We start from the raw sequence: 22,113 nt of genomic DNA, 5'->3' as shown, positions 1-22,113 counted from the left end.
GTCTTTCCACTATTTTGTGGAAAGACCTATTGTATTTGTTCTGATTATTTTTTTTTCTTCTTCAGCCAAATTTCAAAACTTGTTTTGTGGTTTCGCAATATGTCGCTTAGATTTTTTGCATATGATATCGAACAGTTATTGCGCTTTTGAGACTGACCCTGTTTAGTCAGAGACTTTGTATTGTAAGAGTTATCTCCCCAAACACTGTTTTCTTTGTGGTGAGATCTCCTCTGTATCCGTAAAGAAAGCGACACATTTATTTTACTAACTTGCTCGTTATATCCTCAGGATGATTTGTCAAATTTTATCCGAATCAATTCGTAGACTCCATATGACAGTTATTTCCCTTTTGAATTTGACATAAGTGATATGTCAATGTATCACATGAATGGTAAGTAATACAGACCTAAGGTACATGTATTTGAGGTCCTGGGTTCATAAAAATAAATTTGAGGTCAAAGTCAAAGGACAAGGTCATGTTCTAAATTTTGACTTTTCATTGTTCCGATATCTCCTCCGTAACCGTAAAAAAAAAAGCGACAAACTTATTGTACCGAATTACTCGTTATATCCTAAAGATGATTTGTCAAATTTAACCGAATCAATTCGTAGACTCTATATGACAGTTATTTCCCCTTTTGAATTTGACATAAGTGATATGTCAATGTATGAATGGCAAGTAATACAGACCTAAGATACGTGTATTTGAGGTCCTGGATTCATAAAAATAAATTTGAGGTCAAGGTCAAAGGTCATGTTCTAATTTTTGACTTTTCATTGTTCCGAGATCTCCTCCGTAACCGTAAATGAAAGCGACAAATTTATTTTACCAAATTGCTCGTTACATCTTCAGGATTAGGATGACCATTTGGACCGAAGCTATCGGGAGACTCCATATGAGTTATTTCCCCTTATGCACTTGATATAAGTGATATGCATATGTAACTGGTAAACCATAAGTGATAGAGACCTAGGGTCTTTTGATTTGAGGTCCTTGGTCAAAAAAAAAAAAAAAAAATTAGGTCAAGGTCAAAGGCCAATGTCATATTCTAAATTTTATACTTATTAATTTTGGCTTATTTTCACTTTTTTTCAAAAACCATATAAGATATCGACAACATATTTTTACTAAATTGTTTGTTGCGACATGTCGTAACACATACATTTTGGTTGAAAAGATAAGCTGACATTAAATGGGAGTTTTCTCCCCTATTATAATTAAAATTACGCGTATGATGATTTAACTCATCAACCATATATAATAAAGACCTAGTGTCTTTTGATTTGAGGTCCTTGGTTTATGACCTTGAAATTGAGGTCAAGGTCATAGGTAAATTTGACGTTCTTAATTTTGACCTTTGCTTTAAATTCATATTTATACATCATAAAGCCATAGGACTTTATCATTAGGTTACAAGCTATATGACTTTGAAAAGCAAACATAAGTGACTTTGTGTAAACCGGAAGTGGCTATTTTTTGTACTTGTTTCATGTTAAAGTATATAGAACAACATATTTTTGAAAGCAGTTTCAAATAAACTATCAATTTTTATACTTTCAATTTTAACTTAGTAGTGTGTCTGTGAAATTAGAAAGTTCAGAGACATCAACAAAAACATAAACAACAAACCTTCTCGATACTTCTTAGGTAGACATTTCATTACTTAATCAGATATAATAACAACATCAGTAATGGTCATGTCCTCAACAATAGCAGATTTTGCCTCCTCCTGATTTCTTGATTTTATTATGTGAGCCTTCCATTTTATCACTGCTGCAATATTGTCAAGTATCGAAGGTACGTAGTAGGTACTGTTCCGAGTTCGTACCATAGTTATTTCTCAGGATACAGTAAGGGCTAAATAACTAATAACGTTTTGAAATCTAATTAATAAGTGGTTTGCTCACCCTAAAATTGACGATAGACACCAAGAGCTTAATGGCTTCTGTTACTCAAATAAAGTAGCCAATGTTATAGAGGTTACCATTGGATGCAAAGAAAGATACTTTATTTCTTTGCTTTATGATCTGATGAACTGCATTTCTTAAAATCAGTGTTCTTTAAAATTGCTCTCTATTTATGACCAAAGCCAATGGTCTTTAAAATAGGCCAATGTTTTATGCTCCTGCCAAGGTTGACTCTGACGGCACTGCTTCTTCGGGGCTATATCTTTATGTAATTGTTTTTACGAGAACTGTTCTTTATCAGGAACGATGCCTCCTAATTCTTCAGAATAATAGTATTGTTATACCGTGCAAACGTATGTTACGCAAATTAAATTTCTATTTTTACTGCCACTTTTCGCCGGTTGTTTTGGTCGCTATTTTTGGCATAAAGATTACTTATTTCGTGATGGAAATCAATAAAAATCAACAATGGTGCAATTACCCATAGTCTATTTAACTTGTGTATGTATGTTTAGCAGCTATTATTCATTCACGATAGGTGCATTTCCCATTTTTGTTTCTTCTGTCCACGTTTATTCCTTTACTTGGTGCCATTTTCCTCGTGCTTAATCTAGTGGACGTTGCTATATATAAACAAAGTTGGTACATAATCCAGGCTGCCTATGCCATAACCAAGCAGTGGGGCATACAAACCTTGTAAGTTAAAGAGCACAAAACGACACAGAGGCAATTAATAAACCGAATTGAGATGGTACGGAACTTGTAAACCATTAAGCTATATATTTCACCCAAATTTCGGGTAACCGCATTTCTCGACTCTGCAAGTGCAGGGGTCTATCTCCAGATGTGGAGAAATTTTGGGAAAAGCACCAACTATTATAGATGGTGTGATATTTTAACCAAAGTTAAGAAATTGTTTAGGTAGTAATTTTAAACATAATTTATAGAAAAAAGGATTTCATATTGAGTTGCAATTTCCTTGGATGATTTTGTAGAAATAATTCTAAATACTTGGGAAGTTTCACAAAATCTCTAAATCACCAAATCAGGAAATGCACCAAATGATAGTTATCTTTATTGTTATTGTTTATAAAATGTGATATACATTTTGCTGGAATAATATATTTCTGTTGATATTTATGCCTGACATGTAAAGATTAAATGTTATCTATTTGAGAATTATGGGTTTTAGCCTGAGCCCACATTATTAATTGTATCGAGCACAAACCATGTTCGTTACACTGGTGACAGAAGTGTGATTTAAATTCTAAACGTATAAATTAGCAAAAATAAATACCTTAACATTCTAAAAGTGGACAATTGTCATGAAATAGAATTTAATTAAAAATCTAGATCCTCAATAGTAGAAAATGAAACTTTAAACATAAGTTCCAGTGAAATGATATCACTAAGTAGACAACAGTCAATTGAATCATTACATACCGTTTATGAATATGAAGTAAAAAGTTTACAACATGAAAAAAAAAGAAATAATACATGCTTGTAGTAAACATATTACGAGATGAAATACAACAAACTATGTCAAATATTAGTTTTAAAATACCAGAAACATAAATTCATGAGAACGGTATGGGTTTTTCTCATTGTTGAAGGCCGTACGGTTGCCTTTAATTGCTAACATCCATTGTATTTGAACTTTGGTCGATAGATGTCTCATTGGCAATCATACCTCATCTCCTTATTTTTATATAAATTAGATCAATGATTTAAAAAGTAGCTTCGGCAGACAAATGCCTTATGCCTTTGGGAGAGTGAGTTAATTAGAAAGCAGTGAATGTAAAGCATTTCCTGAAATAAGACAAAAGATAGTTAATAACAATTCACAACACCCAACTGGATGTGGTGATAACCAATATAATCACTAAAATCCTACGGTAGAAATAAATGGTGACAATGAAGACATGACAAGACATTTGTCAAGATCAACAAACTTACCCATACTACCGATCCACTAATCATAGTCATAACTCAGTGAATAATTCACAATTTGACCCACAAATACAATACAGAAATAAACATTTTCATCCAAATCATTCTGGTGCACATTTTCGTGACTCAAAATTCAATTTGAAGCCACATTTCTATGATGGCACAGAAGATATTGAAGAATACTTGAATCAATTTGAGATTTTTAATGAAATAAATAATTGGTGTTAACTGACCAAGTCTTTGTAAATTGCTAGCAGTTTGAAAGGTTGTTATAATCCTTCCAAGAATCGTTGATAGAGAGATTATTTGATTTTATCGTATTTATCTTATATGAAATGTATGTTTTTTTTTTAAATTTTGGTTCATTTATATGTTTCGTGTTTAGTTTAGTGTGACGTCCAGTTTCGCTGAACTATTACACATTTTTGTTTAGGGGCCAGCTGAAGCCCGCCTTCGGGTACGGGATTTTCTCGCTTTGTTGGAAGACCCATTGGTAGCCTTGGGCTGTGTTCTGCTCTTTGGTCGGGTTGTTGTCTTTTTGACACATTCCCCGTTTCCATTCTCAATTTTAAATGTCTGTTATTAGAAAAATTAAGGATATACTGATGTAGATATAAAATAAATTTATAACAATTTCCAGTTTTTGGTTCGACCTTTGGGAAGTCTTAAAATGTATTACTTATGATATTTTAAAGACTTGTAAGTAAAAGAAATTTTGAAAATTTAAAGTTACAGATTAGACATTTCTGTAAGAAATTATCAAGTTTGAAACCTAAAGTAAATTAAAATTTATCTAGTTTAACAACTCCACCAAATTAATGTAATTGGTAAAAAGAAAAGAAGAAAAAGAGTCAAGTAGAATTAACTGGTTTACAACTTGAAATCAAGTAAATAATTAGCTTTCCAAACAAGAAATCTTTGTAGTATTTAAGTAAAGGAAATACTAAGAGAATATTTATTTGCCTGTAGGACATTTTATCACCCATGCAGGATGTTATTGTTATTGCCGAGACACTGTTATTATTATTACAGTTATTTAATATTATGTGAGAAGTTGAGGTTTTGTTTATTGTTGGTTGAAGTTGCTGTTTTTGCATATTTTGAATGAACAATTATGAACATTTTGGAATCATCAACAGTGATAGATATAACTTACTATTAGTATATCGGATTTATGGTGAACATTTTGGATGAACAATGTTGGACATTACTTACTTTTAATAAATCGGATGCATGATGAACATTTTGGATTTACAATGATAGACATAACTTATGTTGAACATATCGGATGTGCATGTATGGTGACATTTTAAATTCAGATTCAATATTTTATTAAAGTCTCACAACTTGTAATACATATAATATAATCATCATAATATATACATTGTATAAAACAGTAATTTTATAAGTTAAAATACAAGTGCCATTATATTAAGAATTATGAGAGACAATATAGAAATTCCAATAAATTATAACTATATATTTATCATGTCTATAAAACATTTCCGTTCTATAAAAACATATAACTATATTTATCATGTCTATAAAATATTTCAGGTCTGTAAAAACAACACAACTATAAATCTAACATATAAAAACTATTTCTTCTATTTAAAATATTAAAGCAGGTCTTGGCAACCATATCATAACAATCTGTACTTTTAATCAAAGTACTGAAGTACTGAACATCGGATGACCACAAGTTCTTGAGGATGGTCAAAAGCACTTGTCTCAGAAAAAAACAACATATCTCTTTACCTAAAACTGAGGTTAATGTACAGAGATATATTTTTTTCTGAGACAAGTTCGTGCGTGGATGATGAATAAATGACAGGAAATTCAACTTCACCGTAATAACTTGTAGTGATACAAATCAGTATACACTGAGTTGTTGTTTATATTATATTAAAATAACAGTTACATATATATATGATTTGAATCCATTTGTATATCATTCTATTCTACTATTCTAAAAATAGTGCAATGCAAGTGCATGGTGGACACTTTTCTGTAAAAATTCGATTTTTCAAAGATTGGATACGAGTAGGCATTCATATTTTCCCGCAAAAACAATTACAGAGTTACCGGTCCTTGACGGTATTTTCACAAAACGTTCTTTGAGATATTCTTCCGCATGCTTTAACACAATTTTTCGGTACGTGTGCATTGATATTATCAATGATTTTTTACTTATATATATATATCTAACTACAAAACATTTTCATATTTTAATTTATGTTGTAAACAAAAATATTTTTATCGGTATTCATTGAAGAGATGTATTTATATCAAACGATAAGGAATGTTATTTTGCACTCGTTTATGTGCGCGTATTTATCATGTTTATAGATCGGTTACAAACCCAAAACTAATTTACATAATGGAAATCTAGGCGATAGCAATACATCGTTAATGACCTCAAGGTCATCGCGATGTAAAAAGATATATAATGAATTTAGATGGACATTACTTATATCGGATGTATGGTGAACATTTTGGATGAACAATATTGGACATTACTTACTTTTGGTATACACTGGATGTGCTATGAACAATGATGGACACAGTCTACTTTTTAAAGGTGTTGCATATGTTTTGAATTTCGTGAATGAACATTGTTTTTTAATATTGAAATAGTAATTGTGATATTTTATATTGTAAAAAATTTTTTTTTTTAATAAAACAGTACAGGTATACATACAGGGGTCCCTGTACTGTTTTTCACTCTGGGGCATTTATTTATGATATATGTATTGATATTTATGACTGATTAAATAGTCAATGTTGAAACTTATGATTATTAAACGTGTTGTTTTCCTTTTTTTTTTTACTGTTTTTGTTATATTTCATCTTATTAAGAATTAGAAACCAGTGTCTAGACTTCTCAGTTAAGCTACCAAGTTATTTGCAAGTAACCATTGCAGTTTCACAATTACCAGTGAAAGTTATTTATAGGCCTGCTACCAAGGTTAATCTTGTATCTCGTGTTAGTAATCAAATATACACACACACAAATATAAGCTTCGTAATGCTCGACCAGGGGCGTTACAATATAATGGAATTTTATGCGACTGTCATACAAGTGAGATGTTCAGCTAGCTATAAAACCAGGTTTAATCCACCATTTTCTATATAAGGAAATGCCTGTACCAAGTCAGGAATATGACAGTTGTTTTCCATTCGTTTGATGTATTTTATACGGAAGCAATACAGTTTTATTAAAGAAAATTATGAGTAGCTATAAATTAGTACAGTTATTTCCAAAATCAGTGATATGGCGCCCAGATGATACAAAGACTGTACCCGAGTTATCAGAGGGTTCGAATTTAAATACAAGGCCTACAAACTGCGACATGTCGTGACACACATGTCCTATAAGAATATTGTAGATTTTACGTTCACTGTGACGTCATGCCACCTGCATTATGCTATAGTTCAACTCTGACTTGATAGTCAAAAATAATGGCGATGACGTTATCTGATACCAGAGTGTGTCGTCCAGGAAAAGCAATTAACGGAAAAAAAAGGGCTCCAAATTTAAGCCATTTTGTTTGCAAGAAAGGAATGGGTATACCAGCCAACAGCTTAACTCCATTGATTAATCTGAAATTAGCAGATCTACAATCTGCCTTCATTAGTACATCTTAACCAATCGAGGCTACATCTTGAAAAACAACTAATTCAACATTTATATCGAATTCATCCTATTAAATGTAAAATTGACATTCACTAACTCATGTAGAGGTTTGCAATGAGCGATGGTTCGTATTTTGGAATTTTTCAAAATGTTTTATTTTGAGACCTTGTAATTTTTTTATTCAGTTTGATTTGATATTTTTTTACACGAGTAATGGGACTTTGACCATTTTTTTAAAGACTTTTGTAACACAATAACACTTTGTAAACGCACTTCTTTTTCGTTGTAAAAGGGTTGCCATTTTGTGTAGTTGAGAAAAAATTAACCGTCTTTTTGTTTTGACCATTTAATTTGGGGTATGGGACTTTGACCATTTTTAAACTATCATTCCAACTTCGGACTTTACTGGGCCTTTTTAATTTTTTTGATTCGAGCATCACTCGTGAGTCGTTTGAAGACTAAATGAGCGTCTAGTGGTGAAACATTTAATCCTGGAACCAATGACAGCTTCTGATCGTTAATCCTCAGAGACCATTTTATCTTTGATGATTTTTTACAGAAAGCTCTCATACTTGTTTGTACTGTTTGTCATCATGTGTAGGTGACCATATTGTTCCGTTCAATTTGACTTGTTGGTTTGCTAGAAGATTTCATGTTGTGTAGTGATTGTATTCCAAGTACACAACCGTAGGCGACATTTCGTTACGATGAAGCAATCTTGTATAATTTACGTTTTTCTTAATATTCTTGCTTTTTTCTCGTGTGAATCATGAACTAAAACTTGATCTAATGAGAATTATTTTGATAATGCATTTAATGTAATTAAGAGTTGGCAAAATAAAAATTAAAACTTATTTATAAATATCATAAAATAAACATTTACACCAAAATAAAATAAAAACAATTCTGTACAAATTATATATGAAACTGTTTATAATATTACAAACGAGATATTTAATCAAAATATATACGAGGTGTATATATGCTGCTTCATACACAGTTTTTGAGTTCTTGACAAAGCCATTTACTAATTATATCTTGATAATTGCTCATCCATGCTATATTTCCTCTTATACTTTCCAAGGCTTGTTCTCGTGCTCTTTCTCCCGCTCCAGCGTCCGGATATAGTTTGAAAAATGACTCGACCTAAAATACAGATTGACATGAAATTGACTGATACAGTTGCATTTCTTTTATATTAAAACCATCAGAAGTTGTAGATTTATAGAAAAATAAAATCCAAACATGTTGACCGACAATTGAGCGAGCCAAGTAAATATATCTTCAGATAGTGACGAGAATAAACGGTTAAGTTATATTCAAAGCATTGTAATAAATGCATATATATATTGGAGGGAAAAGTTTGATTAAGAGATAAGTGAGTACAAGTAAATAAATTTGGAAAGGTCGGGTGTTGCCTTATTTTTTTTATACAGTTTGTTGATATGAACGATTCGGGTTATCCCTTTCTATGTATATACAACATTTAACTACAAATAATGGTGGTCTCTGTTTACTGTATTAGTTTTTTCCTACAATAACAATTTATATATTCTTTACTAATAATATTGAATTAAACAGCAAAACAACTGGTAATCCTACATATTCTTTAACATCATTTACAAATATGAAATTTTACAAAATCACAAATCTGTCCTTCTTTCTTTTGGTATTAACATCAAAGAAAACGAAGAAAATCTACCGTCATTATACTGGATACCAACACTTCACAAAACTCCTTATAAAGAACGATACATAGCCTGATCATCAAGATGTTCAACTAAACATCTTTCTAAAGTGCTGATTACTATTCTTTCTACAGTAAAAGATGGCTTTCAAAAATATTGTGATGAGATATATCCCACCAGTGGTGTCAATCAGATGTGGATTCTTAAAAATTCTAAAGATCTACTGCTAAATCTTAGATCACAATCTCTGCAATTTTGCAGCAACATTAAAACTTTTGATTTTTCTACGCTTTACACTACTATTCCCTATGCTCAAGTAAGAGATGGACTTCACCATCTCATTAAACAGAGCTTTTTCTATAAAAATGGGAATCGTGGACATAAATTTCTTGTTTTGGGTTATAATAATTCTTATTTTGTGAAGAACCACACTGATTCTACCACAAAATATACTGAAGATGATATCAAAATACTGGACTTTTTGATCGACAATATATTTGTTGAGTTTGGAGGATTGATATTTCAACACAGTCGGTATTCCAATGGGTACTAATTGTACACCCCTACTGGCCGATTTGTTTCTGTACTCGTATGAAGCAGAATTCATTCAAAACCTTCTAAAAGACAAAAAGAAATGGCACCTTGCGAAATTCTTTAATTTTACTTTCAGATATATTGATGATGTCCTATCACTAAATAACCCGTATTTCATCCTGTACTTGCATCTCATATATCCCAGTGAACTTGCAATTAAGGATACTACCGATACTAGGAGGACTGCTTCATACCTTGATCTTTTACTCAATATTGACACAGATGGACGACTTCACACTAAAATCTATGACAAACTGGACGATTTCAACTTCCCAATTATCAATTTCCCATTTCTCAGCAGTAACATACCCTCTGCCCCATCGTATAGTGTTTACATATCTCAGTTGATACGTTATGCTCGTGCATGTTCACACTATACGGACTTCATATACAGGAGTGTCCTCCTTACGCAGAAACTGCTCCAACAGAGTTATGAGGAGGAAAGATTAAAAATGACACTCCGTAAATTTTATGGACACCATCACGAATTGGTTGATCTTTACGATGTGTCTGTGTCTAAACTAACTAACGACATTTTTACCATGTCTTAGATTGTGGTTTACCATCTACATCGTCTGGTCTTCTATGTACCGAACGTGACCCATTCCCGAATATGACTGTTTTGGTGCGTGTAAATTCGCATTGCTATTAGACGTGTTTCGGTATTTTTACATCCAACATTCATGTATTTAGTTATGATGTTCCATTTGTAATTCTGGTTGGATGTTGTTTTATGTCTTATCGTTTGTGGTTTTAATTCTATTTTTCTTTTTCTTTATGTATGTAAAAGTTAAGATATTAATCACCTAGTTCATTTATATGATTTTTAGGTTAAAAGCAACTATATGCACAGGATTCATTTGTTTTTTTTTCACAGTTTGATTTAGAAGAGAAACCATGGTTATAAAATACAAATAATTACACCATTACTTACACAATTCTATATTAATATTCTTGTAATGGTTAGAAAATACATCAAATAACACCATTACAAACTTAATTCCAATTTCATATTGTATTATTTAAAATTTACCTGTGACGTCACTTTTTGTGGCGTTGATACATTCGTGTGACGCACAGTTCATTATTCTATTGTGCTGTATTTGTGTTCTGTCGTAAATTAATTTTAGGTGTTCGTTGTTATTCTGTGGTTTACATGTTGAAATGGACTATTATATTATTTATTTATGTATTTCTCTGTTCTGAATGTTCTTGCATTTATTTGTACTTTATTCCTGTCACGTAATGTTGTCATTTTAGCGGATTTTTTAACAATGCTATATAAGCGGGAGGATTGGCTAGCCATAAAACCAGGTTCAACCCACCATTTTTCTTAAAATGTCCTGTACCAAGTCAGGAATATGGCAATAGTTATCACATAGTTCGTTTTTATGTATGTTGGCGTTTGTTTTATAGCAGTTCAGTGTTTCTGTTGTTCCGTTTTGTTTCCTCTTATAGTTGATGTGTCTCCCTCAGTTTTGGTTTGTGACCCGGATTTGTTTCAGTTAAATCGATTTATGACTATTGAACAGCGGTATACTACTATTGCCTTTATTGCGCTTTTGAAATCAGTTAGAAATTTTCACACTGATGAAAACGAAAAAAAATATGTTCAAAGCATATCCTCACATCCAAACTGTGGTAACGGTTAAAATGCGAGAATCTCGAAGCGAATTTTTCGCTGGTTCTTTCTAATGTTTGAACATCTGTAAACTACTGTTGCCTTAATTAATCAATTCTGTTGTTTTGAAAACAAATGTAACATTAACATTAACGTAAAACGTATGTTTACCTCTTTCAGATGAAACTCTGTATTAAAATATATAATAATCGATGGAATCAACCTTCCTAGGGATCTTGAAAACACTGTAAATCTGAAATATTCAAAAGAAATTCAATATGATAACAGTTCATTATGAAAGATTACTTTTTAAAGTTATGGACTTCATCTTTATGAAAAAGAGATGACCAGACGGAGTTTTGAATAAGTGATTACAAAAATAATCATGACTTTTTGTTTAGAAATGTGTTTTCGGTGATAAATTGTCATAAAAACTCTATTACTCTTTTAAACAAACTTGATCTAATATTTTATAACTTCCAAATTAATGAACAGCTCGATTTGTTTTGTTTTGTTAGCTTACATAATGCATTAAACAAAAATAAACACGTTTAATGTATCTGTCTAAGTAGAAACCTACTGATTAATAAAGGAGTACAATTAAGAATCAAATTACGTTTACTAATCATTTATCAAACTATACAGCAAAGTCTAAATATTCAATCTTGAATAAATCCTTGCAAATTTTGTTTGTTTGTTTGAATGAAGCATTATTCATGTGGATGTCATGCCTAGGGCTTAAACATGCATATCCCTTCTTCGCCTAGTTTCGTTGCTATGAAATGAATTTCCGTTATATTTTGGTCTTAAATTATAACAAATGATATGACATGAAACTTGATGACTTGTTGCCTATCCACAGACACTTCGAGTAAAGAGACAAACTAATCGTAGGTCATATTTCATTCAATTACAGCATATATTTCAATATTTTCTTCATCGTATCCTTATTAATCAACATATTTATTTGATATAAAATATTGTGTCGGTTTTTTTTAATGTTGTACATCATATCCCGGTAATACAAATGCGAGAAAGAAACTTAATCGCATATATTTCTGTGTTTTAAACAGGCGGAAACCCAGTTGAAATTAAACAAAAGAAATAGAACTCTTTATTAGAGAAGGTAAAAAAGGCCAAGTTGGTAAATTTGAATTGTTTACATCTGTTTCTATTGACTTTAGAAGTTTAATGAGTGTGCATAATTTAAGATTTTATGCTTCTTAAATATGTGTTTTTACTTAAATTTTGTATGGAGATCCAAAATATTTGTAAACTTTTAAATCATAGACAAATGTTAACAAAACAGTCGATTGTGGTAGGTGTAAATACATGTGGATCTTTTTTGTGCATAAGCATAAATTCCACCGAAAACAAATTCCAAAGAAAGATAATAGATTGATCTTTTTAGAGCATTGATTTGCATCTCTGCCCCCGGTGACAGTTTTTTGGGAAACAATCCTCAAAATGGTCAATAATTTGATCGAAAAGAGAAAGTCGAGTACATATTTTAATGTTTGAGTTGACTATTCTGTCTTGAAAACGTATAAAAGAAAAATATTTAATACATCATCTCGCTTTAGATTCTATTATTTTTATATATTTAGGCTATATGTTGATATAATAAAATTAAAAATTTACAGTATTTAAAAATATGGGTCAAGTGAAAATTTAATACCTTACTAATGAGTCATAACAACAGAGAAGGTGTGTTTCAATAACAAATTTTTACTAAAAAGTACTTGACGACAGACTTTACAAGTGGATCTTAAAAATGCATAACTTCAAAAAAACTTATTTTTTTCTGTGTGTTATCTTGGGTAATAAGTCTTCAACCTCTGCAATTTTTTAGTCTGCCCTTCCAAATTTTTTAAATATTTTTGAACTTTCGAAAATTTCCTCTGACAATCGATCAGACAATAGTTTTAAGTTGACCAAATGCATAAAAGTACATTAAATGATGCTCAATAGCTATTATATACATTTGTCTTTGAAAATACAACTCGCTTATAAGGATCGTAATGATGCTATGTGGATAAATTGATCGGTTATCAAGAGCTAAATTGACAGCGCGTCATCACTACAATGGCTTCCATTTTTACGGTTATAAAAATTAGGTGTCTTTATGAGAAGAGAATCCTGACTGTAAAACCATATCTAAAAAATAAAACCATTTTTCTGTAAATGAAATCGTCAGCCAAATTACCTTTGTACCATATATTCCCAGTTTGATCTCACCCAGTCCCAAGCTAAACTTCTTCCGATTGGATTACGTGAAATATAGGTTATAACATTGAAGAAATCTTGCGCTTTCACTTTCGATTCATCTTTAGCATATTCCAGATACCTAAATAAATAATAAAATAACCGATTATATATGATATATTTGTACACAACTTCCTATCGTGTTTCATGGAGACTGTTTTAGTGTTATGGAAAATAATCTTTCAAATTTGATACAAGATGAACATATTTGTAAGTCATAGTTGTTGCTTTCATCTGTTGCTGATTAGTAACTTGTAAATTGATAATAATAAAAAACTGTAAATTTGAATACTTGATTTTTAATATGAATGCTATGTGAATCTTAGTTAATAAACTGAAGTATGTAGTAGTCTAATTGCACCTAAGCACCTGAGATCAACCAATGTTTTCGTTGGGGTTCATGTAGCTTAAACTTTATTTTTCTGTGTAGTGCTTTGTAAATTGTTGTTTGGGTATTTTTCCGTGATCCCCATTGTATTGTCTGTTTTTCTACGTCCTGAACATGCATAAAATATTTGTCACTGGACGTTAAAACAACCAACAATCAATCACTTTTTACTGATATTCATTCTATCTTGAAATAAAGAACAAAGTGATATCAAAAATTAAAATTGACTTACCTATGGAAGTATGTTAAATGTGTCAAAAGATCCGCTTATCCGTTCATCGGATTGAGACTCGTTTTACAAACATATCTGTTTAAACATGAACTTAAAATTTCTGAACTGATATCTGTATGCATCATATTTTTAATGTTTTTCTAAGCAGATGCATTTTTTTGGATGAATAGCCTTCATGTTTTATTCTTTAATAAATATTTTCCAAACCAAAAAACAATTTTATTATAACACCAGAATTCATGTGTGTAAAAATCCAGAAGTGTAAATGCGTACCTTCTTAGTAACCATACAGAGCGGGTACGGGACAACCCATACAGCAATTTAATCTGCTCTTGTGGAACAGTTTCTCTTGTGTATTTATCCCACATAAAGTTCCAATCGTCTTCTGAATCACTACCTTGTATCCCATAATTGTACACCAGAGAACGTAGATTTGGAGGAATACTGAAAATACAATAGTAATTTAGTTTCAATTAATGTAAAATGATATAAAAAGACATCTGTCGTATAACAGTACCTTTACCACTACAAGGGAAATGCTTTTATGTTTATTGACGATGATGGGCATCATTTGAATTGTAAGTTTTTTTATAAAAAATATAGGTTTATGTTATTGAGAAAAAATGAGGAGTTAAAATTCCCGCAAGCCAAGGTGACAAAAGCCGGTGTGTTTGTTCTGTATAAATTTTATTTTTTTATTTTGATACTCTTGATTGTTTTATGAATGAAACTTTAAGTATCAAACACACCTGATGGAAGGTATTCCAGAACTCTTCTCGTGCACGCTAAATTTGGTATCATAGGTGTATCTTTCGTTTGAAGTATAAAAAAATTCAAGTGCGTCGACATTCGTTTTAGTTCAGACATTTATAATAGTATGAATATTAATTTTTTTGAATTGTTGATTTTTTAATTCTTATTAAGAAAAGAAGCCCTTTTACGTGCATGTACGAAGTATTTTTATAGCTATAACTAAAGTCAATGTTGCAGGATATAGTATATTGGTAAATAATAAATTGATATACATATGTAATTTTATAACTAATTAATCAATATTTTGTAAATACATTTAAATTCATGTAATATCATATATATGCCTACATTGCTCCATTTTCTATCCAGTTTCTAAACTTTTCAGTTGCATTCCTTAAGCAGTGCTGGTCACCCAATCTGCATGCCAATGCAATTATATTAGATCTCATTAATCTGAAATAAACATTGAATACTGGATTTGAAGTTTGTATTTCTTTATTGCTGCAGAATTTGTAATATTTTATCATTTTTTAAATATTTTTTTCTTCGTATGTTGGTTTTGAATTAATTGCATCTCAATAAAGAAAAATTAGGCAATAAGAAAAGTAGGAATAGTTTTGTTTTGACTTTACTTTTGTAAATGGTTTCCATCGTCCTTCCATCCAATGGCGTCCATGACTGGTCTGACTTTTCCCAAAATATATATCTGAAATTGAGTAATTTTTAAAACTCAGGATTGTGTGTTTTATTTCTGTTCTTTGGCTGATATAATAGGCAAAATGAGTGTAAAACAATGACATATGCGTTAGATAAAGTAGGCGTATTTAAAGGAGGAAATAAAAATTAATAGATTAAATTAGATTACAATAGGAAACATCGTCCTTCATCTCTCATAAATATATTCAACAGAAAACAAAATGTTGAACACCACCACGATCATCCCCTAAAATGTACCCAGATGTACTTTGCAAAAAATCATCATGTGAAAACCCCTAAATCCTTCCCCTCTACCATCTCCTCCCCAAATTAATATAACAACATACATGTACCTGAGATTAAAAAGGCGGAAAGCGAAGGGGGCATTTAGATTACCCGTAAAAGAAAGGAGAAAAATATCAATTGGATAATCAAACTCATAAGTCGAAAAGAACTGATAATGTCATGGCAAAAAAAACGACCAAAAGGCAAACAACAGTATACAAAACTCAACATAGAAAACTTAAGGCCGGGATAGTGGTTACGACTATTGGAATAAATCCGTCGTCATCTTTGAAACATATTCCATAACGGTCAACCAACTCGTGGTGGCGTCCGTAAATTTTTCGAAGGGATGATTTCAACTTCATCAGTTGGAACTCTTGGTTTAAAGCTTCCTTGTTGTCGCCTACACTTATCATGGAAATCATGATAGGAAATGCAAGCTCTGGAATATCGTATCAATTCGATATACTGCAACAACTTTCTATTAGATAGTTTACTACAGCTGCAAAAGAGGGCAGCAAGAATAATTTTAGACAAACATAATTACAACAAACCGTCTAGCGAATTATTTCACGAATGTGTCATTGTACCGATTACAAAGAGAATATATTATCATAAATCATTACTAATGTATAAGGCAAAAAATGGAATAGCTCCAGAATATTAGTCGAGTCATGTATCAGCTTCTGCAAACCAAAAATACAATACGAGATTTTTATCATCTGATAATTTTATAATTTCAAAATCAAATACAGAGTTATATAACTTAAAGTCTAGTTTCTCGTACATAGGACCAAAAGTTTGGAATGCTCTTCCTAATACAATTGAAATATCCAACACAGTATTGAAATTTAAACATAACTACAAATCTATGTACTTTTAATATTATCATGATATTTTTTCTTTATTGCCATAGAATAATTGTTTATCGAATTTAAATTGTGTTGCATATTTATTTATTATCATTATTGAATTCGTATTGTTTAATTTTAATGTAATTATTATTATAATAAGAGAGCCTTATTTAAAATTGGTGTAATCCACATGAGTTACTCTCTCTAAATAAATATATTATCATTATTATTACTTCATATTGAGGCGCTGCTGAAATGTTGCTACAAAGAAATGGAAAGTTCACAGTTGGGAAACTCAAATCATCTCTTTTGTCATAAAGTTTTGTTCTCAAACGATCCTCATTGTCAATTTCTAGATGTAAAGTTCGATGGGATAGATGCGTTCCAATTAGTCACCAAATTTTGAATTATTTAGTTAGAGGACATCATCTATATAGCAGAACGTGAAGTTACAAGATAATGCTAGCCTCTTTTCATTTTTCCAAAAAAGCTCATGTATGAAATATGCCTCATATGAATATAAAAGGAACAAGTCGGAAGTTCCGTGTTACAAAAATATGTTTAAAATTACAGTAGTACCATGGGTAATAAGCCTAGCTGCGATCTTTATGGACCAGTAGCAGAGTAAACGGATTTTTTTAGGTAGGTAAATTGAAAAATATTGAAAACTATAAAGTCTGCTGACATGTACGTCAAAACTTACTATTTCCGCTCGTTAACAATAAAATATTAAACAAAATCAAGAAGTCTACATTTTAAGATTGCTTTAATAATCGAAATTCGCAATCCACAAGAACTTACATGAGATGTGTTAAAAGTCCCCCATCCGGGAAAAATGATTCCTCTATTTCATATTTTTTTATTGTCGAACTTCATACAACTTTGACGAGGATCTGATGAAAAACGAAGGATCTATTCCAGTGAGAATTTTCATTTTTTTTCTAATTATCGAAATCATCAGTGGTTTGAAACGATATGCAAGAATTATATATAGCATACCCTCATATTAGAATAGTCACCGCCTAATTCAAACATATGTGTGATATAACTCATGACTGAGTATGCACTTTCCCAAGGTAGATGCCCCATTTCTTTATGCAAGAACCGCGTTAAACCTAATGCCAAGTCATAACTGAGGTATCCTCCGCGTGCTAAATTGAAGGCATCGTTGATTAATCCGGATTTTTCCACATCCCTCATAATCTAAACAAAAATACAAAACATTTTATAAGTCAAACAAACAAATTTAAAACACAAATGGAAATAAAAAGAACGGTCTTAAACGGATATATCCGTTCGGTCATTACACGAAAGAATGATTAATGTCTTATTCATGGAAATGACAGCGTACTTGTAAGCTGGATTTCTAAATGGTCTATAAATAGTTGACAAGTAAAGTTTTATTTCTAATTGTGTTGTCTAAATGCATAAACAATATAAAACATGTACCTTTATTCGTATGAGTTTGGAAACAGAATTCTCTAGATGTATTTTCTTTAAAACATTTGGCGTGTGCTTTAACCTTATAAACTAAAAAAAAATATCTGCCAGGTAGTTCAAGGGACAATTAAAAAAGTAAATATATTATCACAAACAATTAAAGCACACGCCAAATGTTTTAAAGAAAATACATCTAGAGAATTCTGTTTCCAAACTCATATGAATAAAGGTACATGTTTTATATTGTTTATGAATTTAGACAAAACAATTAGAAATAGAACTTTACTTGTCAACTATTTATAGACCATTTAGTTGTGATAATATATTTACTTTTTTAATTGTTCCTTGAACTACCTGGCAGATATTTTTTTTTTAGTTTATAAGGTGCCAGACTACAAGTCTTATAATTTTAAAATAGTTTTATTTTCGCATTGACTGTACAGATATGCACAGGACTTGGAAATATCTGTTATACTCGTAGGAGGTTCAGCGTCGTAAATATGTTCCATCATCCTTTTCCGTTTAGTCATTGCTGTTCGGCTTTCATTTTTATAATAGTAGTTTGCGACAGCTCTGAATGTTTATTCTCTCTGTATTCTGTGTAGGAAACAACTTGTTATGTATCTAAAAAGATATTTTTTCTATTGTGTTGATAACGACCTGTTAGTCCATATCTTTTTAATACTGGTAACAATGTAAATCTAAAGATAAAATAGAAATTAGGTTAACCTAGCGGTATGTGCTCAGAAAAGAGGGGGAGAAACTAAATTACAAAATGGCAAATAATTACACTAGGATTCACTTCGAGTTGATTTGCTATAGATTTCCATATGTTGTCAGGATACAATACTCTGTAAAATCCAGTTTGGTTAACATTGAATTTGATCCAACCGTTTGTCAAATTCGTTGGAACATCGAATATTTTCTCTGAAGCAAAAGAAAGAAGTTTTTTTTTAATATAAATTTTCGAATTAACATATTTTAGTAAACCCCAAGGTTTACTGAGGTAAAGAAATTTGGTTATATGGGGATCTCAGTTACACTCATGCTTAAGGCTATTCCATCAGATGTGCAAAATTCTGCCCATGTTCAAGTTTTATTAAGTAATGTTGCAGTCTCAAATCTCCCGCGCATCATCCCATACTATTGGTGATATCGGAGTTGAATTTTCGGTTTTGAATGCTCTTCCACTTCGTTTTTGATTTGGCCTTCTAACTGTTTTGATTCGAGCGCCACTGATGAGACTGATGCAGACGATACGCGCGTCTTGCATACCAAATTATATTCCTGGTAACTTTGATAGGTTGTTACCTATACTGTTGATAGGTTTTTTTCCCATTTTTTAATTTGTGTGACTTTCAAGACTTAAAAAAAGCACAATCAAGATATAAATCCAGATAGTTTCAAATTGAGACACGCATCAACCTAGGTCACGACAAACCTTTTTCACCATTCATATTAAAGAAACCTTCAAATACGACAAAAATTTATTTTTTGATAAAAAAAAATTGTTCTATTGTATTTTCATTTTTCCGTAAACAGATGTTGTTTTACTTAGGTCAATTGATCTTCCATGATTAACGTCCAGTGGCAAATATTTTATGCCTGTTAAAGACGGATGAAATTAACAATAAATTCGATAGTTACGTTCTGCAATGGATCGACCGTAGACAGATTAGTATTCTCTCAACATGTGGTATTCGATTTTACGTCCTAAAACTGACCAAACGTGGCAACTTTATTTTGTATACATCCTGCATAGTCAAACGGGCACCCCAATAAAATTGGGTTTAATGCCAGACGGGAGAAATCATGAAGACTATATTCCTCTCTATTCCCAGGACAACCCTTGGTGTCCAGTTTGGTTTGAAAGTATAAAACGATGTTCGATCAGTCAACTTGAAATCGATATAAAAAAAAATATAGGCATAGAACTCCACTGTCATTTTTTTCTGTCTATCTATTTCTTTCGGAAAAGTTTATGAGCATGCATCAAGTTTACGCAGTCATTCCTTTTTTCCTTCCTAGAATATGTTTATTACGGTATATGATTGTCTCGGTGTTTGCATATGGCATGAGCAACAAAACTAGGCTGCCACCCATAGGTACAGGAACTGTTTACCGTTCCGGTGAATTTGAATTCGCCTACGATATTAGTTGGGGTTTTTTTTGTCAGTTTTCATTTGTCTGTACAATACTGTAGTAGTCTTGTATTTGTTTTTTTACCTTTTTCAATTAATTGGTAGTGGCTACGTCGTTTCGTGTTATATAAATGCATCATGTTAATTAATTATACCTTGGAATAATATTGGTTTTATTCCATCATAACCAATTATTTATTATCATGTCCCATATTTTTCTGCTAAAATAACTCTGATTAAAAAAAGGTGTAGGGTTATATGTCAGTATACTTAGCAATACTTATATGTATGCAATACTGGTCACTGGCCTTTTATTTGGATATTATAACATAAACAACAGTTTTACTCTTACCGTCGACTCTGTTCATCCACACATTACCGCTATGTCCATCACTGGTCACATAATCTAAGAAAACATGCCACCTATATCTGTTAGAAAGAAATGGAGATATTTTCAAAATATAAACAGCTATTGGTCAAATAGGGAATCAATATTTGACATATCGTAACTTATGTAAAATTATAATAAAATTATTATTAATATAATATTTACCAAATTTTACCGACAAAAAGACGTAATGCTCAGCATTGTTTATTTATAAACCGAACTACAGTAACTGTTTAAATACATGTCGTACACAATCCGTGAGACACCGAGGGAAAAGGAAAGTTGTGCACATACTATTCAATATCGAACATTATCATTATATTTACTGCTTTGTTAAATAATCATGGATTTGTTTTTAACGTTCAGTGGGAAATTTTACATGCGTGTTATGATGAAAATATGTTCATGTGATATGTATATAAACCCTTATTTTTTACTGAAACAATTTTACAGTCTTTAGTATGACACAGCTGGGGATACAACTCACGAACTCCCACACTCGATGCGAGCAAGCTACGATTAGACCGCCGAAGAAAAGTAACAGCATACCGAGATAAAATATGTTAAATCTGAAGTAAAATTGAAAATTACTAGTTAAACATCTTTCAATTATTATATAACAACACACATAGGTTGAAATTAGTATAAAATATCTAGCTGAAATCAAGCATCTCTGTAAGTGACATGCAACTACTACACAATGATATTTACCACAATCACGAGTTAGAGCAACTTTTTTACTATGCAAGGTTACATTTTCCATAGTCAAAGTTAAACCTAACATGTTTATCCATTCTTACATTTGTAAGACCTATGATTTTGGTGTTCACCAATATTTTATTTTTGTCTTGTTTGACCAAAATGTCAAATTATATTTTTGTTTTTAACGTTCAGTGGGAAATTTTACATGCGTGTTATGATGAAAATATGTTCAGGTGATATGTATATAAACCTTTATTTTTACTGAAACAATTTTACAGTCGAAAATTTCCCACTGAGCATTAAAAACAAAAATACCGAACTTCAAGGCAAATTCAAAACGGAAAGCCCCTTAACAAATGGCAAAATCAAAAGCTCAAAACACATCAAACGAATGGAAAACAGCTGTTATATTCCTGACTTTGTACATATATTTCATTATGTAGAAAATGGTGGATTATAACTGGTAATAAAACTAGCTAAATAAAACAAAGGTTTGGCGTAAAGCATACGCGATGGAGGTTATTTCAAAATCATGTTGCGCAGTAATCGATGTCACGTGCACAAGTTTATT

At 31.3% G+C, this 22,113-nt stretch overlaps 1 protein-coding gene across 1 annotated transcript in view; it reads right to left on the bottom strand.

The window, feature by feature from the left end:
* Positions 1-8,280: 8,280 nt before the first annotated feature.
* LOC127708774 (glutamyl aminopeptidase-like) overlaps positions 8,281-22,113 on the bottom strand; it is a 47,830-nt gene continuing 33,997 nt past the window's right edge. The window contains exons 11-19 of the mRNA XM_052213892.1: positions 20,805-20,881; positions 19,102-19,238; positions 17,871-18,074; positions 15,669-15,742; positions 15,385-15,489; positions 14,557-14,727; positions 13,605-13,745; positions 11,570-11,651; positions 8,281-8,641 (exon numbers count right to left, since the gene is read on the bottom strand). Coding sequence (XP_052069852.1) covers positions 8,486-8,641; positions 11,570-11,651; positions 13,605-13,745; positions 14,557-14,727; positions 15,385-15,489; positions 15,669-15,742; positions 17,871-18,074; positions 19,102-19,238; positions 20,805-20,881 — 1,147 coding nt within the window. The 3' untranslated portion in view covers positions 8,281-8,485. The remainder of the gene's footprint in view (positions 8,642-11,569; positions 11,652-13,604; positions 13,746-14,556; positions 14,728-15,384; positions 15,490-15,668; positions 15,743-17,870; positions 18,075-19,101; positions 19,239-20,804; positions 20,882-22,113) is intronic.

The sequence above is a fragment of the Mytilus californianus genome, unplaced genomic scaffold, assembly GCF_021869535.1.
Source record: "Mytilus californianus isolate M0D057914Y unplaced genomic scaffold, xbMytCali1.0.p SCAF_7, whole genome shotgun sequence".
Classification (NCBI taxonomy): domain Eukaryota; kingdom Metazoa; phylum Mollusca; class Bivalvia; order Mytilida; family Mytilidae; genus Mytilus; species Mytilus californianus.
This window is presented reverse-complemented; position numbering and strand designations above follow the sequence as displayed.